This window comes from Artemia sp. Qi Xiang Cuo, chromosome 17 (assembly GCF_049724085.1).
Source record: "Artemia sp. Qi Xiang Cuo chromosome 17, ASM4972408v1, whole genome shotgun sequence".
Taxonomy (NCBI): Eukaryota; Metazoa; Arthropoda; class Branchiopoda; order Anostraca; family Artemiidae; genus Artemia; species Artemia sp. Qi Xiang Cuo.
The window spans coordinates 53,546,876-53,574,620 of NC_142810.1; the positions used below are offsets into that span (position 1 = coordinate 53,546,876).

General features: G+C 33.6%; 1 protein-coding gene across 1 annotated transcript in view; it reads right to left on the bottom strand.

Moving 5' to 3' along the window:
• Rac1 (ras-related protein Rac1) overlaps positions 1 to 26,761 on the bottom strand; it is a 53,158-nt gene extending 26,397 nt beyond the window's left edge. Inside the window, exons 1-4 of the mRNA XM_089103129.1 lie at positions 26,626 to 26,761; positions 15,765 to 15,836; positions 7,628 to 7,745; positions 88 to 150 (exon numbers count right to left, since the gene is read on the bottom strand). Coding sequence (XP_088959255.1) covers positions 88 to 150; positions 7,628 to 7,745; positions 15,765 to 15,836; positions 26,626 to 26,660 — 288 coding nt within the window. The 5' untranslated portion in view covers positions 26,661 to 26,761. The remainder of the gene's footprint in view (positions 1 to 87; positions 151 to 7,627; positions 7,746 to 15,764; positions 15,837 to 26,625) is intronic.
• Between the last annotated feature and the right edge of the window lie 984 nt (positions 26,762 to 27,745).

Below are 27,745 nucleotides of genomic sequence, written 5' to 3' on the forward strand. Positions count from 1 at the left end.
TTTCTACTTTAATCCAAGTTAATATAAATCTTTAGATTACACTGAGTTCCAAATTTTAATAAAAATACAAATTTTTCTTGGACTTACCTTAGCTCTAACGTTCTCAAATGAGGCAGGATTGACCAGTGAGAAGCAAATCAAAAATACATCCTAAAAAAGTATTGCACACAAATAAAAATGTAAATACACAAAACAATATACGGTCGAGGTTCAGTTGTCCAAAACAAATTGAACCTGAACGAAGGTGGATAACTATTTTAAACGCAAAATTACACTGTAAATACAAATAAAGCCTTTCTAAACACTTCGATTTCGGAATTTAAGTCACAAGATCCAAATTTTCACAAGAATATTATTTAACATTACAACACAAAAATTTTTGTTTAAAAAATTCTACCTTGTTTTTTAGAATCAGATATGATATAATGTGAAAAAACAAAAACAGTTTTAACTTTAATCAGAATCATGCTCGACCAGTTAACCAGAAATGTACGATTATTAGAAATTGTATAATTCGGTATCGTTTACAGCTGTCTACTCATTCAAACAATGATTGACAACTATGGGATGATTCTGCTAGGAAATATACTGATAAGCCAGCTCATTAGGAATGGAAAGTTTTTTTTCAGGGTATGGGGATCCTTCAAATAAAAAAAAATTAAGTCGATTTCAAAATTTTTGGCTAAAGCAGCGCTTGAATCGTATTGGGCAGTTTAGTCGGATTGATTTTATATACTTTGGGTGAAAAAAAAAATGAAATTAAGTCGAAAATTTTCGGCTAAATCAGTGTTTGAACCATATTGGGTAGTTTGGTCGGATTGAATTTATGTAATTTGGATGTTTGGCAAACACCTCTTTTGGAATTTCATAGGAGGAATATTTTCTTTTCAAACTGGAAAGAAAATACAAATTAATTAGACTTCAAAAATAATAAACTAGGCCTTTCATGTACCTTGGGTTTTATGATTGCTATCTGCACAGTAAAGAAAAGCTAAGTATTCTTGGAATCGGGATGTAGAATCGAGTCGAAATCAAAACATTGAAGTGGTAACGGGATTAGAATCAGGATCGATAGAAATTTTTAGCATCGCCCCACCGCTAATACGATATGATATATATTAACACTAAACGCCTTTATGGGCCATATTTAATACAAAAATACTACAACATCAAATTCATAAACAAAGGCAGAACCTTAAAATACAAATAAAGAGATCCCTAAAGGAAAGTGGCATCTATACCCACAAACTTTTCTAACTTCTTCATCTCCATAAAATTTCTATCGCTTAATAACTATTGATCTATCCCTCCCTTGTACACCACCCTAGAAAAATTTCTTCACTCAGACCAATCAATTCCTTACAAAGATGAATTACATGATTCTCCTCATCTCCACACATTGGGCGAAAGTAAGGGCGTCGACGCCCACACATTGGGCGTCGACTTCTCTGATGCTTCTTCCAGTCACTAAATGTTAAAAAGCTACCACTTACTTTAGAATAAAGTCCCTCCCCCCATGGTTCCTTAATATTAGCATACAGAGAGGGGGGACAGGAACGCTGTTATATCACAATACCATTTTAGGATTTCCTGGTTCTATAAAAAAATATCATTACTTGTTTGGCCTCCATCAACTTTCAAGCCCTAATCCTTTCCTGATATTCTACAGCCTAGCTTCTCTACAACTTTCAAAAATATATCCTACTTGGTTAGACCAATGATCTTTTCTCCTATCGCTTAACCCCTTTAGCTATGCTGCTTTAATAGTATGTCATCTTGTACAGATAATTGTTTCTCCCAATATCTAACCATGCTAACTAGTCTTTTTCCTCCTACACTAATCAGCTCCAAATCACCTCTTAATACTAACCCATTACCTTATCTCTTAGACCTAACAGTTTCTATAAAAAAAACTTAACCGAATCCTCCCTACCTTTTCCCCCTTTGAATTTCCCAAATTTCACAATCATAACTAAAAACTAGTCTTAAGTTACTACTGAATATTTTCTTCATTCGCTTAATATTGCTTAGGATTATATTTCTTAGACAACTTTTTAATTCACGCCGCATCGTCCTTAGTCCTCTATTCGCCATAAAATCAACATGGTTACCTCGTCTATCATTTAGTGAAAACATGCACTCTAAATATGAAACTCGTTTCACGTTTTCAATTCACTACCATTCACACTTAAATATTCCCTAAATTCCACCTTGTCCTCAAATGCTACAACAGCTGACTTATCAGCATTTATAATTCAATTCTCCATTGCTAATTCCTCATGAGTCAAACTCAAAAGTCTTTGCAGCTCAATACCACTATTTGCAACTAATAAGATATCATCCGCAAAAAGAATGGCAAACAAAGATTCTTCCGATAATCCTACAACAGGTGTTGCCCTATTTCTAAAGTAACTCTTAATCTCATTAATAAATAAAGACAACAGTCAATGTAACAAAGTAAATCCTTGCTTAAGGCTCTTTGATACCTTAAAGCTTAAAGAATCACCCTATCACCCTAGAATCACCCTATATAAAGCTGAAGCATCAAACATCAAACTCACCCTATCTCATCCATTACAAGCTTTTGGTTTGCAACTAATATGATGTCATCCGCAAAAAGAATGGCAAACAAAGATTCTTTTGATAATCCTACAACAGGTGTTGCCCCATTTCTAAAGTAACCCTTAATCTCATTAATAAATAAAGACAACAGTCAAGGTAACAAAGTAAATCCTTGCTTAAGACTCTTTGATGCCTTAAAGCTTAAAGAATCACCCTGTCACCCTAGAATCACCCTATATAAAGCTGAAGCATCAAACCCAAACTCACCCTATCTCATCCATTACAAGCTTTTGGTTTGTGTGGACGACCTATTCACAATTGATTGGTGGCTCTTACCATAACTTGTGCAGATTTGATCAGAGGTTCGAAAAAACGAAAGAAAACTAAAAGCATACACGCGCTTTCTAGGATATCTTAGAAAAAACATTTAAGTACTTCTATTGTACCCCTTAAATCGCATGTGGGTAGTTGGCCACTTAATTCGCATGCCAGCAGAAGCCCCCACCACCACACTTTTCAATTTTGATCCCCCTGAACATGGCTGGAAGCACCCCCGTGGAAGACCCTGGCTCAGAATGCGGGACAGCCTTACCTAATACCTCTCCATGATCGGTACTGATCTCCAAGAAGCAATCACGCCTGCACAGGACCGTTCGGAATGGAGGCGAAGAGTCACATCTCTCTCTACGCTGGACCACCAGTAGGAGCTTTAAGTCAAGTCAAGTAAGTCATTCTATGCAAGAGACAGAGATATTCAGATTTAATGAAACTTACATCATTAGAAGGCACTTTTTTTTTAACGGAGCAGAATTTTCTTTTTAAAGTTCAGGACAGGACAGTCCCTAAAAATATTTTAGTATACCTGCTTGGAAATTATTAAAAAATCAGCTCAAAAGAAGTATCACGGAATAATTTAACAGTTTTGTAAGTTTCCTGTTGTGCTAACTGCCTTGATTGAAATCTTTGTGGACACAGGCTAGACATTATTTATGCTGTACAAGTTAGTAGGAATTATTTAATAGTTAGTAAGATTATAGATTGTACTTCTTTTAAAATAGCCAGTCGTTAGCTTTTCGGACTCTCGACACATCTAAGCTTTCCAATAAATTTTTTTTACCAAAATTACTTCGGAAGCTCCCCGTGGTGCTGAGAAAATTTGCTAATGGGTCCTGTCTTTAAGAATGTTACGCTACGCTGAGACTCGCAAAATAACATTTTTGGTATCGAACATCCTTAACTCCTCAACTAGCTTTCATTCCTCTAGGAAATTGTTTTCAGACTCAAACTACTCCTAACTACGTTATACCTAGCTACTAAAACTTACAAATCTCCAATGCAATCCTAATTGTGTCATACTCTTAATAAGCAGCCCCCCTTCTTCTTTACCGAAAGCTTGACCTTTAAGGTTAAATGCATGTGAATTTTTGTTATTTAAGCAAGGGATTAGAACTTATCTTGCCAAAAATCCGTCGTAGATTAGCAAAATTTTTACAGTACCAAGGACAGTGAAAAGAAATCTGATTATTTGAATTGGTTAAGTGGAAACTTCTACATCCATATATACTTTAAAAGATTTGTAAAGCTAAACATTACACCAGTTAGATTTACCACCAGCTGAAGTACCAAAGACAGTGAAAATAAAGTCTGAACATTTTTTTTTCTTGGATCTAGTCAGCGTTGCCAATCAACTTTTTCAATTTAATGCAGGTTCGATAATGACTGGTTAGGTTAGTTTGTGTCAAGTTAGGTTAGCTCAGCTTAGTTTATGTTTCTAACTCATTTCTGATATCTATAACTAAATTTAACCTAACTTTAACTTTTTTATCATGGCTTACATAAGACTGAAAAAGCTGACTCGCAAAGCTAATTGGATCCAAGCAGAGAAAAAGGAATTACGCATATTCACCAGTGAATCGTCAACATTAACCAGATTTCAGACATTCACTGTAACATACACTTTAAAAGATTTACATCACTTGAAGTCTACATCAGTTAGTTTTTAAACCAGAGAAGTACCAAGGACAGTGAAAATAAAAACTGAACGTTTGAATTGGTTAAGTAGAAACTTCTGTAACCATATATACATTAAAAGATTTACACCAGCTGAAGCACCAAGGACACTGAAAATAAAGTCCGATCGTTTTAATTGGTTCAGCGGAATCATCAGCGACCATACATACTTGAAAAGGTTTAAATAATTTCGGAGACCACACAGCCTTTCCATGACGATAAATAAAAGTTCCACTGTTTATTAAAAGGATTTTATCCCTATTTGAACTTTTATGTATCATCATGAAAAGGTTTACACAAATTGGAGTGAACAGTGAAAAAGAAACAGTGAAAAAGTGAACAGAGATATTCAGATTTAATGAAACTTACATCCTTAGAAGGCACTTTTTTTTTAACGGAGCAGAAAAGGTTTATCCCTATTTGAACTTTTATTTATCATCATGAAAAGGTTTACATAAATTGGAGTGAACAGTGAAAAAGAAACAGTGAAAAAGTGAACAGAGATATTCAGATTTAATGAAACTTACATCATTAGAAGGCACTTTTTTTAACGGAGCAGAAAAGGTTTATCCCTATTTGAACTTTTATTTATCATCATGAAAAGGTTTACACAAATTGGAGTGAACAGTGAAAAAGAAACAGTGAAAAAGTGAAAAAGTGAACAGAGATATTCAGATTTAATGAAACTTACATCATTAGAAGGCACTTTTTTTTAACGGAGCAGAAAAGGTTTATCCCTATTTGAACTTTTATTTATCATCATGAAAAGGTTTACATAAATTGGAGTGAACAGTGAAAAAGAAACAGTGAAAAAGTGAACAGAGATATTCAGATTTAATGAAACTTACATCATTAGAAGGCACTTTTTTTTAACGGAGCAGAAAAGGTTTATCCCTATTTGAACTTTTATTTATCATCATGAAAAGGTTTACACAAATTGGAGTGAACAGTGAAAAAGTGAACAGAGATATTCAGATTTAATGAAACTTACATCATTAGAAGGCACTTTTTTTAACGGAGCAGAAAAGGTTTATCCCTATTTGAACTTTTATTTATCATCATGAAAAGGTTTACACAAATTGGAGTGAACAGTGAAAAAGAAACAGTGAAAAAGTGAAAAAGTGAACAGAGATATTCAGATTTAATGAAATTTACATCATTAGAAGGCACTTTTTTTTGAACGGAGCAGAATTTTCTTTTTAAAGTTCAGGACAGGACAGTCCTGACATTCAATTTTAAGAATATTCAATTTAAACACCTTGCAACAGCATAGTGAATAAAGCGGCGCCTGGATATTATCGATAAAAGAATCATTCAAAAGAAAATATACTTTCCTTTGAAGTAACAAAACAATCACATTTCTTTTTCACTGTTCGTTTACGAACAGTGAAAAAGAAATCTGATTTTTGGAATTGATTAAGGGAAAATTTACACAACTACATATGACTTAAAATATCAGGAAAAATCAGGAATTCAATTTTTTTTTTTTTTTAGAGAACCCTATATGCAGCTAATTTTTGTTGGTGGTAATGGGCACAAAATTAGGAAAAAATTAATGTGGATGGAAATTAGCAAAAAATAAGCTAAAAACACATGCCACCAAACAGCTTACGGAGGCTTAGTTGTCTCTGGGAGTCAACAAATTGTTAATGTTTAAATTTTTACAGACGAAAAATGCTGTCAAATATAACTAATTGGTTTTGCCAATTTATTTCCATACCTAAACGTGGCCACACTGACCAAAATCTGATACTTCACTAAAAATCTCATAGTTTTAAACAGCCAAAAGAAAAACCTTAATAAATCACCGCTTTAAACTATGGTTATGTTTGACAGCAGTTTTGACAGCATTTTTGACGAAAAATGAGGTCAAATATGGTTTTGCCTATTTATTTCCATGCTTCAACGTGGCCACTGACGAAAATCTGGTACTTCACTAAAAAACCTCATTTAAACAGCCAAAAGAAAAACCTTAATAAACCACTGCTTTAAACTATGGTTAGACATAAGATTAGAGCAAGAAGCATAAAATAAATACTAAGGACACTGAAATGAAACATGATGTTACAATTGGTTAAGGGGAAAATCTCACAACCGCATATATCTTAGAAAATTACGAAAAATCGGGAATTTGATTTTTATGGGAAATAGATCCATATGTCGTTGTGCAGTTGCTGATAGTAGCGGGCACCAAACTTAAAAAAAGAACGTGGATACAAAATTAGCAAAATAAGAAGACCAATCAAACCAATCAAATTAAGAAGATCCAGCTTTCCTATGAAAATTTGAAACATGTTCACACAGTCTGATCTAGTATTATACGGGTAACGTCATTTGTAGCTAATCATAGATTTTGGGTGAGTGGCTCGATTTTGGAATTAGGATTTTTGGCTTTTAAATTTCTAGTTCTGCTATTTTTTTCATGGTTCTCCGTATAGTTTGGTTTCTAGGCTAGCTTTCCTTTTTTTTTTTCATTATCCGGTTTTTTTTTTATTCACGTTTTCGTTTGGACAGTGTGAACGTGTTTTCTTATAACTTTTTCTTGTAGCGCTGAAAAGAGAGTCGGTTGTCCTTTCGAAATATCCGTTTTGTCTTGATCCAGTATTTTCGTCTGCCTTATAAAACCCCATTCTCGCTTTTCTTCTCTTTTGTTTGTTTGCGATGCCATGCTAATGTTGTTTACGAAATTATTTTAATTCATTATATTTTAAGTATTATATAATTCTTTTATTTTCAAGTAAATTCTTTTATTTTTATTATTTTTCTATTATCTAGGTCGTTTACTGAGGCTGCACGAAGGGAGGACTTTTTCATGGAGGTTGCGGGGAAAACCCTGCACAATAAACTTGCATTTACTTACTTTAAAAAATCCCCCTGTACTTTTTATCCCCCTTGTACTTTATAAAATCCCCCTGAATTTTTTACTATAAAAAATTGACTTTAAACTGCCATTTTTTGAAATTCCAAACTTAAATGATACACAGCATTCTGAAAATGTAAAAGCAGGGAATGGCAACACAACCTAACCTCACAAAAAAATGCTGACAAAACTTACTGTCTGTGGATAAGACAAGGGTCGAAGCCTATCGTAATCTTCTTGTCCAGCTGTATCCCATAAGCCTAGATTAATTGGCTTACCATCTACCATTACATTGGCTGAATAATTGTCGAATCTGTAACAAAAAAGAACATTACTTTCATACATACATAATTTTATTCATTATTTTATACATTATATTATTTTATACATTATTTTACTTCTTTTCCTCCCTTTTTGTGTGAGGTTAAAAATTGATTGTTTACTAAAAATTATACTGTCATTTAATTTTTTTGTTAAACCCTTTTTTCATTTCAGAACCATATGGATCATTTAAGGGTAAAACGTTCACCAACCATTGGTTGTAATTAGCTATTGAAAAATGTTTCCCATTTTTTAATTCAAAAATAATATATCATTCTTTAATAGCTTCTCATTAGAAATTTTACACTATTTATCTCAATACTTTTTGGTTGCATACAAAATCATTACAGATGGGTTTCTTCAAATTAAAGCAGTGAGGAGCCTGATATTTTTTATTCGGCTATAATTACTTCTCATTGGTATTTTTACACTATTTGTCAGAATACTTTTTGGGTGCATACAAAACCATTACAGATAGGTTACTTCAAATTAAAGCAGTGAGGAGCCTGATATTTTTTTATTCTGTTATAATTGCTTCTCATTAGAATTTCTACACTATTTATCAGAATACTTTTTGGATGCATACAAAACCATTACAGATATGTTACTTCAAATTAAAGCAGTGAGGAGCCTGATATTTTTTTAATATGCTATAATTGCTTCTCATTAGAATTTTTACACTATTTATCAGAATACTTTTTGGGTGCATACAAAACCATTACAGATAGGTTACTTCAAATTAAAGCAGTGAGGAGCCTGATATTTTTTTACTCTGCTATAATTGCTTCTCATTAGAATTTTTACACTATTTATCAGAATACTGTTTGGGTGCATACGAAACCATTACAGATATGTTACTTCAAATTAAAGCAGTGAGGAGCCTGATATTTTTTATTCTGCTATAATTGCTTCTCATTAGAATTTTTACACTATTTATCAGAATACTTTTTGGGTGCATACAAAACCATTACAGATAGGTTACTTCAAATTAAAGCAGTGATGAGCCTGATATTTTTTTACTCTGCTATAATTGCTTCTCATTAGAATTTTTACACTATTTATCAGAATACTTTTTGGGTGCATACAAAACCATTACAGATAGGTTACTTCAAATTAAAGCAGTGAGGAGCCTGATATTTTTTTACTCTGCTATAATTGCTTCTCATTAGAATTTTTACACTATTTATCAGAATACTTTTTGGGTGCATACAAAACCATTACAGATAGGTTTCTTCATATTAAAGCAGTGAGGAGCCTGATATTTTTTTACTCTGCTATAATTGCTTCTCATTAGAATTTTTACACTATTTATCAGAATACTTTTTGGGTGCATACAAAACCATTACAGATACGTTACTTCAAATTAAAGCAGTGAGGAGCCTGATATTTTTTTACTCTGCTATAATTGCTTCTCATTAGAATTTTTACACTATTTATCAGAATACTTTTTGGGTGCATACAAAACCATTACAGATAGGTTACTTCAAATTAAAGCAGTGAGGAGCCTGATAATTTTTTTACATCAAGACTCAAATATGTACCAGAAATGGAAACTTGATTACTTTACGTTATTTTTTTTATTAAATTGGTTGAAATTGAGACACATGGCAGAAGCTAATATGTTGCTATGGCACTTTCAAATACAAATCATAGTAGTTATTCCTTGTAAATCGCATAGCTGCCAAAACAGACTAAAATTAACATGGGCCAAATACTGTTACCAATTCATCTCCTAATTGTTAATTATAATATTAGTTACCGGTAATAGTTACCAATTCCTAATTGTAGTTAGTTACTAATAGTTACCAATTCCTAATTGTAGTTAGTTACTAATAGTTACCAATTCCTAATTGTAGTTGATTACTAATAGTCCTAATTGTAGTTAGTTATTAATAGTTACCAATTCCTAATTGTAGTTAGTTAGTATTAGTTACCAATTCCTAATTGTAGTTAAGTACTAATAGTTAGCAATTTCTAGTGGTAGTTAGTAACTAATATGTACGAATTCCTAATAGTATCTCCTCCTTTAGCTTTTACTTGTTCTAGAACATGCCGAATTCCTACTGTTAGTTCAAAGTTAAATTTTTTGAATTAGAGGCCAAACACTTTTAATTCCATACAAACATAAGTTGAATGAAAGAATAATAGAAAAAAAAATATAAATGTTTTTACTTTTATAAGTTTAAAAAGTCAAATAATTTTAACATTTTGATTATTAAATATCAGTATATGTATATTAAACTGACTATGCACATTCATTTGTATTTTTTCAGTAAAGTGCAAATTTTGTTCTGGCCTTGGGAAGACATAGGGGTTTTGCACCCAAATTATGTTAATTTCTGCTCGTTTTGAGTTTGACTCGGTTATTTATTGTAATTTCTGTTTGTTTTGCGTTTCATTTATTTATCGATACTGATTTGTGGTAGTTTCACGCTTGGTAGATTATTTTATTTTATTTTTGCTCATTTTTTGTTTAATGGAGTTCTTTAATTTTCTTTGAAAAACTTAATTTTTGGAAAAAGTTTTTTTAATTAATTTAAGTTCGTTTCATACTAACATTGTCTTTTCAGGGAAAAAGAAAATAACACTTTAAATCTTTTCGTTTTTCAAGACTTTATAGTTTGGCCTGCTATTTGTATGCTGGAGAAAAATTTTCAGCAATTTTTAACAACATACACCCATCTTTTCACAAAAATCTAGACACAAATAGTACTGTTTAATTTAGTTTCATACCTCCTCTAGTTGACCTGAAATGGAAAACTTGATACCATTTGCAAAAAAAATCTGTTTACTTTCTTTGATAGCTTGGATACACTTACGCTATTTTGATTTGGTTAAATTTTAAGAGCATAAATGGGAGGGTGGGAGTGGAAGGGGGATTAGTTGCCCTCAAATCACTTTTGACTATTAAAAAGGGCATCAGCCCTTTCTATTTTCAATCGAATGAGCGCTTTTCAAAGTTCTCACGACAGCTCCTTTGATACGAAGCGCCCTGGTCTAAACAACAACAACAACAAAAAATAATACATTATACCCACTTCGATCTATACTATAAAAACGTCAAGCCTTCCAATCACTTTCGACTATTAAAAAGGGCACTAGGCCTTTCGATTTCCAATCGAATGCGCCCTTTTGGAAACGACAACGCTTTCTATAAACACCTTATATGCCCCCAGGGCATAAATTACAACCCTTACCCGAAGGTCTGTTAGGGTGGTTGTCATCCTCTAAGACCGAATTTCCAGAACTTTCAACTACGGTGAACAACATGGCTATCTCAAAATTTTGATTGGATGTGTTTGGGTAAATGGTGGGCGTGAGTGGGGTGTTAGTCACCTTCCAATAACTTTTGACTATTAAAAAGGACACAAGCCACTCCAATTTCCAATTGAATGAATGCTTTTCGAAGTTTCTACAACAACTTCTTTGATACGAAGTGCCCTGCTCTAAAGGAAATAATTAATAAATAATACATTTTGCCAACATTGTTCTTGTATGTCCCCAGGGCATAACTTACAACCCTTGCCCTGAGGGTTGTGGGGGAGTGTCCTCCTCTTTACTTAGTCCCTGTTTCTTGTCTCGTTCTCGTGTCCCTGTTCTTTACTTAGGCAGCGCAATCGTGCTGCCTATGATTTATACAACAACTTTCTATAAAAACCTTATATGCCCCCAGGGCATAACTTACAACCCTTGCATTGAGGGCTCTGAGGGGGCTATCATCCTAAAAGACCTAATAACCAGAAAGTTCAACTAGTTGAACAAAATGGATATCTGAAAATTTTGATTGGATGTGTTTTGGAAAATGGTGGGCGTGAAAGGGGCGTTAGTCACTATCCAATCCCTTTTAACTACTAAAAAAGGCACTAGCCCTTTCAATTTCCAATTGAATGAGCCCTTTTGAAGTTTCCATGACAACACTTTCAATAAAAACTTTATTTGCCCCGGGGCATAACTTATAACCCTTGCCCTGAGGGCTGTGGGGGTAGGGGTTGTCAGACTTAAAGACCTAATTTCCAAAACTTTCAATTATGTTGAATAAAATGGCTATCTAAAAATTTTGATTGGGTGTGTTTGGGGAAAAGGTGGGCGTGAGAGGGGGGTTAGTTGCCCTCAAATTACTTTCAACTATTAAAAAGGGTACTATCCCTTTGAATTTCAAATCGAATCAGCCCTTTTTCAAGTGTCTACGACAAAGATTCCAATAAAAACCTTATATTCCCCCAGGGCATAACTTATAATCCTTGCCCTGACGGTTGTGTGGGAGTGTTCTCCTGTAAAATATGTTTTCTATCTGGAGATCAACTACCCTGAACAAAATGGCTATCTAAAAATTTTATTGGATGTGTTTGGGGGAATGATGGTGGGGGGGGGCTAGTTGCCCTCCAATCACTTTCGACTATTAAAAAGGGCACTAGCCCTTTGAATTTCCAGTCAAATGAGTTTTTATTGAAGTTTCTACAACAACGCCTTCTTTAAAAATCTTATATACCCCCAGGGCATAACTTAAAACCCTCACCCTCAGGGATGTGGGGGAGTGTCCTCCTCAAAAAGATATTTTTTATATCGAAGTCAACTATGCTGAACGATATGGCTATATCAAAATTTTTATTGCATGTTTTTGGGGGACTGATGGGCGTGGGGGGGCTAGTGGCCCTCCTATAACTTTTTAATATTAAATATGGCACTACCCTTTTGAATTTCCAATCGAATGAGCCTATTTTGAAGTTTCTACGACAACGCCTTCTATAAAAACCTTATATGCCTCCAGGGCATAACTTAAAACCCTTGCCCTGATGGTTGTGGGGGAGTGTCCCCCTCAAAACATTTTTTCTATCTGGAAACTAAGTATGCTGAACAAAATGGCTATCTCAAAATTTTGATTGGATATGTTTGGGGGAATGATGGGCCTGGTGGGGGGCTAGTTGCCCTCCAATCAGTTTCGACTATTAAAAAGGGTACTAGTACTTTCAATTTCCAATTGAATGAGCCTGTTTTGAAGTTTCTATGACAACGCCTTCTATAAAAACCTTATATGCCCCTAAGGGCATGACTGAAAACCCGTACCCCGAGGGTTGTTGGGGATTTTCCACTTCAAAATAAATCTCTCTATGTAAAAATCAAATACGCTGAACAAAACTGCCACCTAAAAATTTTGATTAAATATGTTTGGGGTAATTATGGGCGTGGGGGGGGGGGGTAGTTGCCCTCCAATCACTTTTGACTATTAAAAAGGGTAATAGCCCTTCTAATTTCCAATTAAATGAGCCTGTTTTGAAGTTTCTACAACAACGCCTTCTATAAAAACCCTATATGCCCCCAGGGTATAATTTATAACCCTTGCCCTGAGGGTTGTGGGGGAGTGTACTCCTCAAAAAAATATTTTTTATCTGGAAATCAAGTATGCTGAACAAAATGGCTATCTTAGAATATTGTTTGGATATATTAGGAGGACTGATGGGCGTGGGGGGGAGGCTAGTTGCCCTCCAATTACTTTTGACTATTAAAAAGGGTACTAGCCCTTTGAATTTCCAATTGAATGAGCCTGTTTTGAAGTTTCTACAACAACGCCTTCTATAAAAACCTTATATGCCCCTAGGCCATAACTTAAAACCCTTGCTTAGAGGGTTGTGAGGGAGTTTCCTCCTCAAAAATATATTTTCTATCTGGAAAACTACTGCGCTGAACAAAATAGCTATGTCAAAATTTTAATTGGAAGTGTTTGGGGGAATGATCGGCGTGGGGGGGCTAGTTGCCCTCCAATCACTTTTGACTATTAAAAAGGGCACTGGCCCTTTGAATTTCCAATCAAATGAGCCGCTTTTGAAGTTTCTACAACATCACCCTCTATAAAACTTTAAATGCCCCAAGGCCATAACTTAAAACCCTTGCTCTTAGGGTAGTGGGGGAATATCCTCCTCAAAAACATATTTTCTATGTGGAAACCAACTACGCTGGACAAAATGTCAATCTAAAACTTTTAATTGAATATGGTGGGGGAAACGATGGGCGTGGGGAGGGGGGGGGGGGCTAGTTGCCCTCCAATCACTTTCGACTATTAAAAAGGGTACTAGCCCTTTGAATTTCCAATCGAATGAGCCTTTTTTGAAGTTTCTATGACAACGCCTTCTATAAAAAACCTTATATGCCCCCAGGGCATAACTTAAAACCCTTGCCCTGAGGGGTGTGGGGGAGTGTCCTTCACAAAAACTTATTTTCTATCTGGAAATCAAGTTTGCTGAACAAAATGGTTATGTCAAAATTTTGATTGGATTTATTTGCGGGAATGATGGGTCGGGGGGGGGCTAGTTGCCCTTCAATCACTTGGCTATTAAAGAGGGTACCAGCCACTCCGATTTCCAATCGAATTAGGCCTTTTTGAAGTGTCTATGACAACTCCTTTGATACAAAGTGCCTGGGTATGGAGAAAAAACCAAAAAACAACACATTGTGCCCACATTGTTCTTTACTTAGGCAGCACTAGCGAGCTGCTTATGACAACACTTTATTTAAGGAGTTAGAGGGAATTTAATACACCTTTTAGCATAACAACTCTCGGTTTTCATATTGTTCACAATGAATATAATTTGCTAAACATCACATCCACTTCCCAAAGAAGTTCAGCCATGGTATTTAATAAACCAATTGTTGTCGCATAAGAAAATATCAAGTGAGCCCATACTATATGGCCATCAGTCTCATATTAGCCCCTGTTGTTTAAGCTAATGTTAAAATTATGAGTTCTTTAGATAATTTTTCTGTTATCCACCTTTTTAACAAAAAAAAAAGTTATGACATTTCAAGAGATAAGTCAATTTTGTGCCATAAAAGGCTACCTGAACGCATAATGGACCAAAGTCTCATAAAAATAATTTATATATAAAATGGTATATATTTGAAAGCTTACATTTTAACACTCCACTATTTGCTTTTTATTTTGTTAACTTTATAACTGAACCATTGCCATAGATACCAAAAACGCAAACACATAATTTAAAAGAAAAGTTTATAGTTTATAGAGGCTAAAATTTGCTATCTTGGGAAATAGTTTGAGCTTAATTGCAACTTTAAGGAAGGAGTTAGATTGAAGCTTTGGATAGAGAGGGGCAAATGTGTGTACAGCTATTTTAGCCTCGGGCGCCTTGGTGCAAAATATAACCAAAATATGGTGTGTGTTGTATGCTATGGTGTATACTATGGCGTATGGTGTAGTCTCTGGTGTGTGGTGTATGTTATGGTACATGGTGTATGTTATGGTGCAAGGTGTATGCTATGGTGTAGGATGTATGCTATGTGTATGGTGAATTCTATGGTGTATGCTGTTTGGTATGTGCTATGGTGTATGGTGTATACTATGGTGTATGGGTGTATATGCTAGGAGGATTTTCTCTTTTTTGTTTTCAATTTTCGTTTAATTTAAAAATTTATGACATTTCATTAAAGTTGGTATGTTGTTATGACTTTGAGAATAGACACAAATATTTAGAAATGTGATAGAAACCGGAAATACAATGAAAGAAGTGAAGGTAAAGGTTCTCTTCCTGCAAAATATGTTAACTAGGATTATTCTGCATATTATGAAGTTAGGCACTAGTGCTGCCTAAGTAAAGAACAATGTGGGCACAATGTGTAGATTTTTGGTTTTTTCTCCATACCCAGGCACTTTATATCAAAGGAGTTGTCATAGAAACTTCGAAAAGGGCTCATTTGATTGGAAATGGGAGTGGCTAGTGGCCTTTTTAATAGTCGAAAGTGATTGGAGGGCAATTAGGCCCCCCCACGCCCATCATTCCCCCAAAAAAGACAAAATACCTATTGAGGCCTTTTGGTAATTTTTTTTTTTTTGGCCCAATGCTAAAATATTGAAAATAAGTATACACAACTAATTTTTTTTTAAATTCAATAATTAACTTGATGATCTTTTTTTTTCGCGAACACTGAAATGAAATGTGAAATGAAATGAAACAATTTATGACAAACAAGAAATCAAATCAAAAACTAAACTATTACTTACACTGTTGGTATATACTCTCCAGGAAATGCATTTGTTGTGTAACTGATTAGAAGACATGTTTTACCAACAGCACTAAAAAGAAGAACATTTTGAGACATTTTTTTAAAACACTAAAAAGCAAAAATATAATAAATATATTTTATGTTACTCTTTAATATTGCATGTATGGGTTTGTTGGCCCAACTGCAGGAAGGTAGTCCCCCTTCCACCAGGAATAATCACAAAGATATGCTGTAATTGTTTGCAATAGTGCAAATATGGGTATAAGCCTAAGATTTCAGGAGTACATACGGAAACATGTTAAGAAAACAATTCTTACTTCATAATATGCAGAATAATCCTAGTTAACATATTTTGCAGGAAGAGAACCTTTACCTTCACTTCTTTCATTGTATTTCCGGTTTCTATCACATTTCTAAATATTTGTGTCTATTCTCAAAGTCTGGAAAATTGTTTATACACAAACACCCAACACCATCTAACCAAACCTAACTTAACCTAATTTATCATTATTTGTCTATTGATACGTTTTTGTGAGAAATAATTAGATGGCACTGATGGTGTTTAATTACATATATAGATGCAAATTGGTCACTGCACCTACATCAATTTGAAACATATTTTTAAGAAAATTTTGTAAGAACTCTAAGTCATTGGTTTGGGGTGGAACACCATATGCAACTAAATTCATACGTCTTTTGAACTTCAGTTTTCAGCTTAACGTCAATGGTATGATTGACCATTTCCTCAACATTGGCCATGGACACCTTAGATGAGATAATATTTTCTAGACTCTGAACTCTAGCATTAATACCTTCAAGAGAGGTACAAATTTCATTTTGAAAACCAACATACATAGCTTTCATTTCACTACAGTGCTCATTAAGAGCTGACTTCAGCAGCTGGGGAAGTTCTTGCTGGGCTGAACCTCTAGATTTACACATGGGGCATACCCAGGTGCTACCAAGTCGGTCATTCATTTTTACAAAGATATCATGTTCAGAGGAGGACATTGATAGGCATTGTGCACACAACCATTGGTCACATTTATCTATTGATATGTTTTTGTGAGAAATAATTAGATGGCACTGATGGTGTTTAATTAGATCTAAGAATATTAGGAAACAGACAAATGCCGTCAAATCCATATTTACTTGTCTGAATTTTGTTAAAAAAAATTGTACAGCAGTAAAAGGAGTGAAGATAAAGGTTCTCCTCCCGCAAAATGTGTTTCCTAGGATTATTCTGCATATTATGAAGTAAAGATTGTTTTCTTAACATGTTTCCTTATGTACTGCTGGAAGCCTAGGCTTATAAAAAAATATATTACATAACATTTATTTTCTGTCTTCAAGAGTAGGGAGGAGGAACATCTTGCCAAGGTAGCCTGTCTTCTATGAACATTTTTGGGCAATAGATGTCAACACTAGGATACTTTGACCTATTATAATTCCATTAAGCATTGAACTACCTCCTAAAATATTCTTCTCCTCCAGAACACTAAGGATCAGAGCCAGCTTTTGAATAGGTACAATTCAACTTAAATAATTTTCCCTTTAGTTTGATTCAATTACATGTGATAGTACTTACAAACTTTATCCAAACCCCAACATAACTTTTCAATCTACACCCCCACCCGCCAGAATTAAATAGCCTCTCTTACTCAAGTACAAATGTTGGCAGCATAAACCAAGAAAAGTAAATACATTGCAAAAAAAACACAATCTTCCTGATTGCAATTCAATATTTATGGCTCCAGTTCAAAAATAGAATCTGTTTGCTTATTCATTCTAACAGATATTGTGCATGATTAGCATAATTACTATCTTGCAACGGTTTAATATCATTAGATCTTTCAATATTCCACACCTTGAGAAAAAAAAGTTACAAGGAATTTAGAATATTAGAAGAAAAGATATGAAATAAAGGACTGGAATCATATGGAGGGGGGGGGTAAAACTTTACAGAGGGGAGGGGGGGGTAAAAATTTACAGAGGAATAGGGGAAAGGCAAAGTAGCAAAATTAAAACTTATTCAGTAAATTCAGGTTTTTTGGTGAGACTAAGGTTAGCAGAAATCCCAATATTCCATACTTGTGCACTTGTGTCTTAATAATAATAATAATTTGTTTTTAACCAGTTAAAAAACAAGATAACACGAGCAGAGTACTAGGAAAAAGAAACAAAAAAAAATTCAATATATACAAATATAATGCACAACCCTTAACAGAAAAATAACTGGATTAGAGAGTGGACACAGCCCAGAGAAAAACAACATTATCAGTAGCTTAAACAAATTAAACACAAATTAGTAGCTTAAACACATTATCAGCTTAAACATGTGTATACTTCCAAAGTGGTGATAAAGAAGGTGTAAACTGGGATAAGAAATACAATTATGTGCACAAGAATATGCACACAATCCTATTTCAATAATGGCATAAAATGCCAGGTATTCTACTATATATATATATATATATATATATATATATATATATATATATATATATATATATATATATATATATATATATATATATATATATATATATATATATATATATATATATATATATATATATATATATATATATATATATATATATATATATATATATATATATATATATATATATATATATATATATATATATATATATATATATATATATATATATATATATATATATATATATATATATATATATATATATATATATATAATACCTGGCATATACCTGACATCTCACCATTGGTCAGTGAATTAATGATAATACTGGTAATAAATAACCAAGTCAAACTCAAAACAAGCAGAAATTAACATGAGTAGGGCTCAAAACCCCTATACCTTCCCAAGGCCAGAACATAATTTGTACTTTACTGAAAAAAACTAAATGCTTTCAATTTTATAAATTAAATAATATTAACATGTTGATTAATAAATATTAGTATATGTATATTAAACTGACAATGCAAATTCATTTGTATTTTTTCAGTATTTTTATAATATAGAGTGATACTGAACAAAAAGTTACTGTGGATTGTCAGTTTAATATACATATGCTGATATTTATTCCTTAAAACATAAAAAGGGTAAAAAAAGTGAGTAAAATAAAGTTTTTTACTTATTTAAGGAAAAAAAGTGAAAACATTTAAACATGTTTTGTTTTCAGTAAGGCACAAATTATGTTCTGCTCTTGAGAAGACATGGGGGTTATCAGCTCTACTAATGTTAATTTTTGCTTGTTTCAAGTTTGACCTGGCTATTTATTCTAATTTTTGGTCATTTTGAGTTTCATTTATTTATTGATAGTGATTTGTGGTAGTTTTATGCTTGGATGATTACTTGACTTCATTTCTACCCTTTTTGGCTTAATGGAGCTCTTTACTTTTCTTTGAAAAATTTGTTTTGTGGAATTATTTTATTTTATACCTTCTCAAGTTGACCTGAAAAAATAAAAATTTAATATCATTCCCAAAAGATTTTATCTATGCTCTTTGACAACCTAGATACACTTACAATCTATTTATTTATTTAAAATGTAAGAACAAAAGCAGCAATAGTAGTCGCCCCGAAAACTTCAACTTAATACACCCATTCGTTCTCGATATATTGTTGAAGTGTCTTATTGGCAACCCCAAACACAATGCCTTTTGATTTAGTTTTAAAGTAGCATTTAGTTTTATAGCATAATGTGCCAATTGCATAATTGTGGGGGTTTGACATGCCCAATATCCCTAAAGACATAGTTGCTGGACCATTCTACCATGCTGGACAAAATTGTTGTCTCAAAAAATTTTGACTAGATGTGCTTGGGAAATAAATTGGCATGAGAGATGGGCTTATTCCCCTACAATCTCTTTTTACCCTTACAAAGAACCCTAGAGCTTTTAATTTTGTACCAAATTAGCTTTTTAAATGTTTCAATGATATTTCTAGCTACTATAGAGTGGCACTGCCTAGGATATTGCTTATATGCCTTTTTAAAAACCTGCATGTACACAGTTTTTTCATTTGATTGGAATGACCCCTAAACACTTCCTAGAATTTTCACTTTAATGCTCTTAGCGTCATTAGTTACAGTAACTGTAGTTGTAATACTAAAAGTATACACATATTGCCTTCTGGCTTGTTCAAAATCCCCCACAACTTACTCTTAAAGATCAAACTTAATAATATAAATTGTTCTTTAGATTTTGCTTTGTCACCTTTTTGAAAGTTCACATGCTCATACTTTGTTTTGATTTAGTTCAATGTCTGCCTAAATATTTCTTGTATTTGATTAATGAAGACATTGTTATATTTTCTTTGATTACTAAAGACACTGTTATAGTCTCTCACAATTTCAATTGAATTTGTTTGGGGGAAAAGGATATCAGGGAGGGGGAGGGCTATTTTCTCTCAATCACGCTTGACTCCTTCCTATTGGATGCATTTGAGGAAAATATGATGTGGGGGGTTTAGCTGCCCTTCAATAATTTGACTCTTAAAAATGGCTCTTCAACTTCCAATCCAATGAGCCCTCTCCAAAGTTTATACAACCAACACTTCCATAAAAACCTTAAAGACCCTTGGGGCAAACCTTACAACACCTGCCCTGAGGACTGTTAGGGGGTTCTCATCCTCAAAGACATAATTCCTGGACTTTTAAACTACATCAAACAAATTAACTATCTTGAAATTTTGACTGGAAGTGTTTGGGGAAATGATGGGCATGGGGGGGGGGGATGGTTGCCCTCCAATCACTTTTGACTATTAAAGAGGGCACTAGCCATTTCAATTACCAACCAACTGAGCCTTTTTGAAGTTTCAACAAAAACAAATTGTCATCTTAAAATTTCTATCAGATGCATTTCAGGAAGATATAATGTGTGTGTGTGTGGGGGGGGGGGGTATTTACCTTCTGATCACTCTGACTCTTAAAAAGAGCACTATAACTTCTGATTACCAATCCAACAAGCTCTCTTAGAAATTTATACAAATACCATTTCTATAAAAAAAAACTCTTATACCCCCAGGGCATAACTTACAACCCTTGCCCTGAGGGCTATATGGGGGGGGGGGATCCTCAAAGACATAATTTCTCAACCTTTCAAATACACTGAACAAAATGGCTGTCTCAAAAATTATGATTGTATGTGTTTTGGGAAATGATTGGTGTACAAGGGGAGGTGGCTGGCTGGTTGACCTCCAATCACTTTTGACTGTTAAAAAGGCCATTAGAACTTCTGATATGACCACCCTTTCTATAAAAAACCTTATATCCCCCCATGGCCTAACTTACAACCTTTGCTCTGAGGGTTGTGGGGGGGGAGTTGTCATTCTCAAAGTCATAATTCCTGGACCTTTAAACTATGCTGAACAAAATGGCTATTTCAACATTTTTAATTGGATATGTTTTGAGAAGTGATTGATGTGGGGGAGGGGGAACTGGTTGCCCTCCATTAGCTCTTTTTGAAGTTCCTATGACATTTCTTTCTATAAGAAGTGCCCTGGTCTAAAAAAAACAGAACAAGATATTGTGCTGACATTGCACTCCATATGATAACTTGTCTTGAGGTTTCATTTATACAGCATTGGAAGTGCTGATTAGACCAGATAAGCCCGCCCCCCTAAAATACAGCCTATGGGTGCCCATGTAGTAGATTACATGCAGCAGGTGGCAGTAAAGACAGAAGGCCAAGTTTATTGTAATATGAATCTTGAGGACATTTCTGCATTCTGAGCATATTTCCAAGTTGTAGTTTTCACAATTTTGCTAATAAAAATTTCATCATATTTTTTTTCATTAGGTTAAATAGGTTTGGTTAGGTTAAAATAAGTTTGTTTAGGTTATGTATTTAATATATGTTATGCTTTACACCCCCACCCCTAATGTGCAAATATATAGCCAAAATTTCTTTCAAAAGTATTATATTTTCATTATAATTTTGTTTTATTTCATTAGCATTCACCAAACTTCACTTCTTGAGTGTGTTATGTTTAATAGACAAGTACCAAAATCTTTTAAACAAGTAAGTGATTAGCTTGAATAACTTAACCATACACAACAGTCACAATTTCATATATACTGATAGACAACAGTAGAGCCTAGTCTTAGCCAAATGTCTAAAACCTTGAGCTTAATCTTACAAAATGCTGTCTAATCTTGGAAACAGGACCTTGGAGTTAGAACAATATACCCTAATAACAAAAACAGTCAGTCTTTGATAGATTTAATATAAGACAAGTACTACAAAACAGAATCTATATATTCAAATAAACTAGAATGAAGAGGTAACTTTTTGACTACATTCAAATTTTGAAAGCCTAGATGTTTTGCAAGATTATCCTATAGTCAGCCCACAGTAGACAGAATATAGCAGTATGATCATTCTCTATCTCTCCCATTATAAAAACCCAGACAGGGGTGCGAGTGGAAAGAAACAGGCTAAACAAGCTAAGGCAGAAAGAAGTGGGAGGAGCTTTTTGTTCACAATGACCAGAAATGATCTGCAATAAGCTTACTGGTATATTCAGAAACAGGCTAAACAAGCTAAGGCAGAAAGAAGTGGGAGGAGCTTTTTGTTCACAATGACCAGAAATGATCTGCAATAAGCTTACTGTCTATAAACTGTGAGTCAGCCAACCCCAGCTGGTCTAGTCCTAACCATCAGTCAGTCATAACTATCCAACCCTAAGCAAACAATGCCAAAGATTAAGTGCCTGCTGGCTATACATACAGGAAAGCTGAGTTTTAACCAGAACATCAGGCCAAGATTAGGGACTGGACAAGTATTATGGGGCATAGATTTACAATTGTGACAGAGTATATACCCCACCTCCCTAATGTGCAAACATATACCAAAAATTGTATTCTGAATCTAAATATAACCAAATGAACTTTATGTCAACCCCTAAATATATCCAAATCAGGGCATATATTTAGACATCAGGGGGGTGCGGATAACATTCATTAATGATGCAAATGAAGGTTATATTTAGATTCAGAATGTAATTTTGGGAATATATTTGTATGTTAGGGGAGTGGAAGTATATACTCTGTTAATATATAGGTTCTAAGATATTCATGAATGTCTTGGAACTGTCTTTTATTTATTTTTTTTTAAATGGAGCTAGAACCAGGGCTTCCACTCTCATATCTTAAAATTCAGGGACATGCCTCAAAAACTTGGGGACTTTTTGGGGACAAGTCTTCAAGATTTGGGGAATTTTGGGGGAAAAAACAAAATGGAATTTTGTTGCAAAAATTCAGGAGTCAAAATTGGTTTTAGCTTTGGTTTCAGGCTCAAGTAGGGCTTGGATCTACATAGTAAATCAAGCCTTTTACAGGGTAGGTTTTAGAGCCAGAGCACTGGATTGTAAACCATAGCTGAAAAGACTTATTGCTGATATTGCAGCAAAAACTTCAAAACTGTAATAAAAAAAAAAAGTGAACATGTGAACAGTAAATACCGGTAGCAGTTTTTCGTTAAGTCATTAATCACAGCAATTCATTAATAATATTTAAAAACAAATATTGTTTGGGGTTTTTAAATATATAAATTAAATAGACAAAATTCAACCTATAAGTATGGGGCAACATTAAAACTTAAAACAAACAAGAACTAAATTAAACAAGTAAATTTATGCTTAAATTAAAAGAGAATCTCAACTACAATTGACACATTATTGGTTTTTCATGCTGATTCTAAGGTTTTAGGTGTTTACCCCCTGGAAAATCCCCACAGTAAAAACTGAAAGTACCTCTCCCCCTCACAAAAAGTATCCCAGTGGAAATTACCTCTGTGGATTCCATCAGAAAATACCCCCCCCCCTGGTGGAAAATACCCCCTCAACACATACATTTTTTTTTCATTGTTTGTTTCTACTATGCTTTCATTTCTTTTGGTTACCTCATAATTACTATATAGTCAGCAATTACCCCCCCCCCCCACCCCTCCCACAAAGCCTATGGCCATCCATATTTCAAATATAGTACTTATTGCAGTCTCATTTTTATATCAGCCCATCTAATGCCTGAACATGATAGATATAGGCTACAAATCATATAAAACTTACCTATTCTTTTTTTTCACGCTAATATTATTTGGCATTATTAACCAACAGTTCGTGGTAAATAAGTCCAAAAATAATATAAAACTTGACAAGAAAACAATATGAGTCTAATAATCAAATTCGTACTTTAAGCTGTAATGGAAATTTTCTTATGAATAATATTTTTGGGGTCACTTCTGTTTAAATCCCCTATTCCAGGACCTTGTACATAGTCTATAGCTAAATTTTGTCTCATTAGGAGGGGGAGGGGGTGGTGCATTTTTATGGTAAGAATATGGTATTTAGGGACAGTTCTCCTGATAAAATAAATTATACCACAATTTCTTTAAATTGTTTTGTTTTTATCTCAGAATTAGCCTTCACACAGGGTTACTAAAATTGTTCAAGTATTAGAAGTTGTAAAGGTAGGCCTAGATATTAAAACAAGTTTACTTGGCTATCCCAAATTTGAGCAGAACATATTTTCATTAAAATTTCCTGCATCTAACTAACAGCTTTGCAAGATGGTAAAAAGATCCTAAAATTGCAGTTTGAAGTATTATGCCCACTGAAAATATTACACAGGTGAAGGGACCAGAAAGACAATTGTGATGGGAGTACTGACAAATACAATTCTCAGATAAAAAAGAGAAGAACTTAAATTTTACACACCAAATGAAAGAAAAAATTTAAATGGTAAGAATTCCTGTCAAAAATATTGATTCCTTCAATATATTATGCATTCAATCATTTAGTATTAAACATTAATACAGTATGTCCAAAACCAAAAATAGCAAAAGAAAACAAAATTTAAACTTATGATTCAGCTTTCAAAACAATTCTCCCTCTTTAGATGTTCAACTTCAAAACCCAAAATCTAGCCAAGCATTCAACAACATTAAGTAAAATTCTTGTCTAATTTTCTCAAGACTGTCTTGACCACAAATGACGTAAATGTAAGAATCTTAATAGCATTTGGAATACTGTATTTGAAATAGTTTAATATAAGTGCAAGAAAATGATAGTTTTGTGAAAATAAAAAGAACCATCTATACTTAAATTGTATGGGTCTGGTTCTTATGCAAAGTAACACAGGAGACAAAAATTAACAAACAAGAGAGTAGTGAAAAATTATTTTAGGTAAAGTAATGTTTGCTAGGATAGTCACTAGGGATGACACTGTGATTGGTTGATTTTTGGGGATTTGGGAAACCAAATTTTTTTTTCAGGGAGACAAATAGATTTTTGGGAAAATCCCCAAAAATTTGGGGATAGTGGAAGCCCTGGCTAGAACAGCTGAGACAAACACTATCAATGAAAAAAATTGTAGCACAAATTTCAAAACATGGAAATGTTTTGTCAAAAGCATGGAAAAAATTGTAATTTTTTTCTTTTAATTTGGAAAAAAGAGGAAATATTTGAGATAAAGGTTCTCCCCTTGGATAATACGTTAACTAGGATCTTTATACATTTTATAAAGTAAGAATTGCTTTCTTAGTGTGTCTCCTTATTATAAGTCACAGTTGTAAATTTATACCAGGCTTAAAATTGAAAAGCAAATGTTTTCTTCAGAAAGATTATATAAAGGCATCAAGTGGTATATTCACCTTACTCCTAGGCCAGTAATGTAATTTTACCCAAATGTACCATGTCCTGCTTCTGGGTATGTTACTAAAGCTTATTTTGAAACAATATACTGAATGGGGAGTGAGACAATACAATTCTTATGAGAAAAGTTCTAAGAAGGTAGTTTCCCAACTCATGAGGAGACACTATAAAATTCTAAAAATAACTTTAAATTCTAAAATATTTACTTATATCAAACCTAAGAGTACTTTACTTTAATTTATCCCTCCCTCCTCTGTAAGTCCAAAATGGGTAAATATCTACCATATCATATTATTGAGTTAGGAATAAAGTGAATACACCATTTGATGCCTTTTTTTATGCTGATTACGAATATAGGCTAATAATCATTTCTATTGTGAATTAATTTCAGCCCCCCCCTCGTAAATATCTACGTAACCAAACCCTGATTTTGCCTATATAGGGGGGGGGGCTGAAATTCAACTTCAATAGAAATGCTGGTCAATATATATGAAATTATATTGAGTTAGGACTAAAGTGAATACACCATTTGATACCTTTTTTTATGCTGATTACAAATATAATAAGCATTTCTATCGGAAATGAATTTCAGCCCCCCTCTATATATGCCAATTCCGGGGTAGGTTAGGTATAGCCTATGGGGGGGGGGCTGAAATTCATTTTCAATAGAAATGATTATTATATTTGTAATCAGCATAAAAAAAGGCATCGAATGGTGTATTCACTTTAGTCATAACTCAATAATATGATTTGGTAAATATTTACCCATTTTGGCATATATAGGGGGGGGGCTGAAATTCATTTCCAATAGAAATGATTATTATATTTGTAATCAGCATAAAAAAAGGCATCGAATGGTGTATTCACTTTATTCCTAACTCAATAATATGATTTGGTAGATATTTACCCCAAAATGAAGTTCTAAATGGGCTAGGCCCATATTCTAGATGAATTATTCACCCAAAACTATTTTCTTTAAGTAAATGTAATGGCAAACAAGCAACAGGAACACTGCCTGAAGATGACACAAAAGACTTTTACTTGATACACTAAATCAGCAAAATAGTGTTAGCTTTTATGCAACTACCTCCTATTAGCTTATAGACCTTGCATAAGATAAAAAGGCTATCCTGCATCTTCTAAGGGTAAAGCGCTGCAGCAACAGATGTATTCTATGCCTAAAATATGAAATCTGTTCAGTAGCAAAATTACATACCCATCTCCAACAACAACACATTTAATTGCTTGCATTATCAACTAAAGTTTCTCAATTACTCATAATATTTGTGAATTATTTCTTTCTTCTAAGAAAAGGGGTGGGTAGTACTATAAATAAATGAAATCCCTTTTAGGGTCAGGTCTTGGATTTTGTCGAAAAGCAAATCCATTTTTTATATTTCTAAAATTACCTGTGATAAATCTTTTATCACATTTATTGTGTCAAATTATTGTTACATTTTCAAAAATTACCTATGATAAAACTTGTATCACATTTATTTTGTCACATTATTGTATCACATATATTTCTAATATTGTTTGCTTATTCAAACACATTTTTCAAATCAAGAGGAATAAGGATTAAATTTTCTTTCCATCATTGTCTGTTGTTCTTCTCATTGACAATTAGAAAACGAGGGACAAAAGTTGTATCACAAAAACTAACAAGCTGAAAATCGATAGAAGGATTAAATTTGTCAGAAAAGGCACACTCACTCTTATTCCAATGGAAAGGCATCCAATTTTCCTAAGAGTATTCATTATTAATACAACAATTTGTACATAAAAAAACAATTGCTATGACTTTTTGGAAATGAAACACAGCAGACCAAATTGAATTTCACGATTTTTTGTAACCCCGGTTGAACTTACGAATAGATACTTTCTCCCATCCCTAAGAAGGAAGAAGTTACCTTTCCATGTTGAAAGCTTTGTCAAATACTTAGCGTCTTTAAGATAAAAGCGATGAACATGCCTATTGCCTTCTCCTGTCACAATTCAAAATAGACCAAACGGGAGCAAAAGCAAGTAGATGAGAGACTATTGGACAAAATATTTTAGGCTTGTATTCAACTGAAATTGGCGCAGTCTATCTTGATATGAAACGCTTGAAACAAGGGATGCATACAAGACCCTGATCTTTCGAGTGTGGTTTTTCAGTGCAATGTTTGCAGTTCCTTTCAGATTCTCTCCAAAAGGTATACCCAGGTAACTAAAACTGCTATCAAAAGGAACTTCAGTAATCGAAACACTCATTGAACATCTGTTTACTTTATAGTTAAAGGGTCTTACCAATGTTAAAATTAATGATAATATGCTCATACTCTCCTTGGAACGCT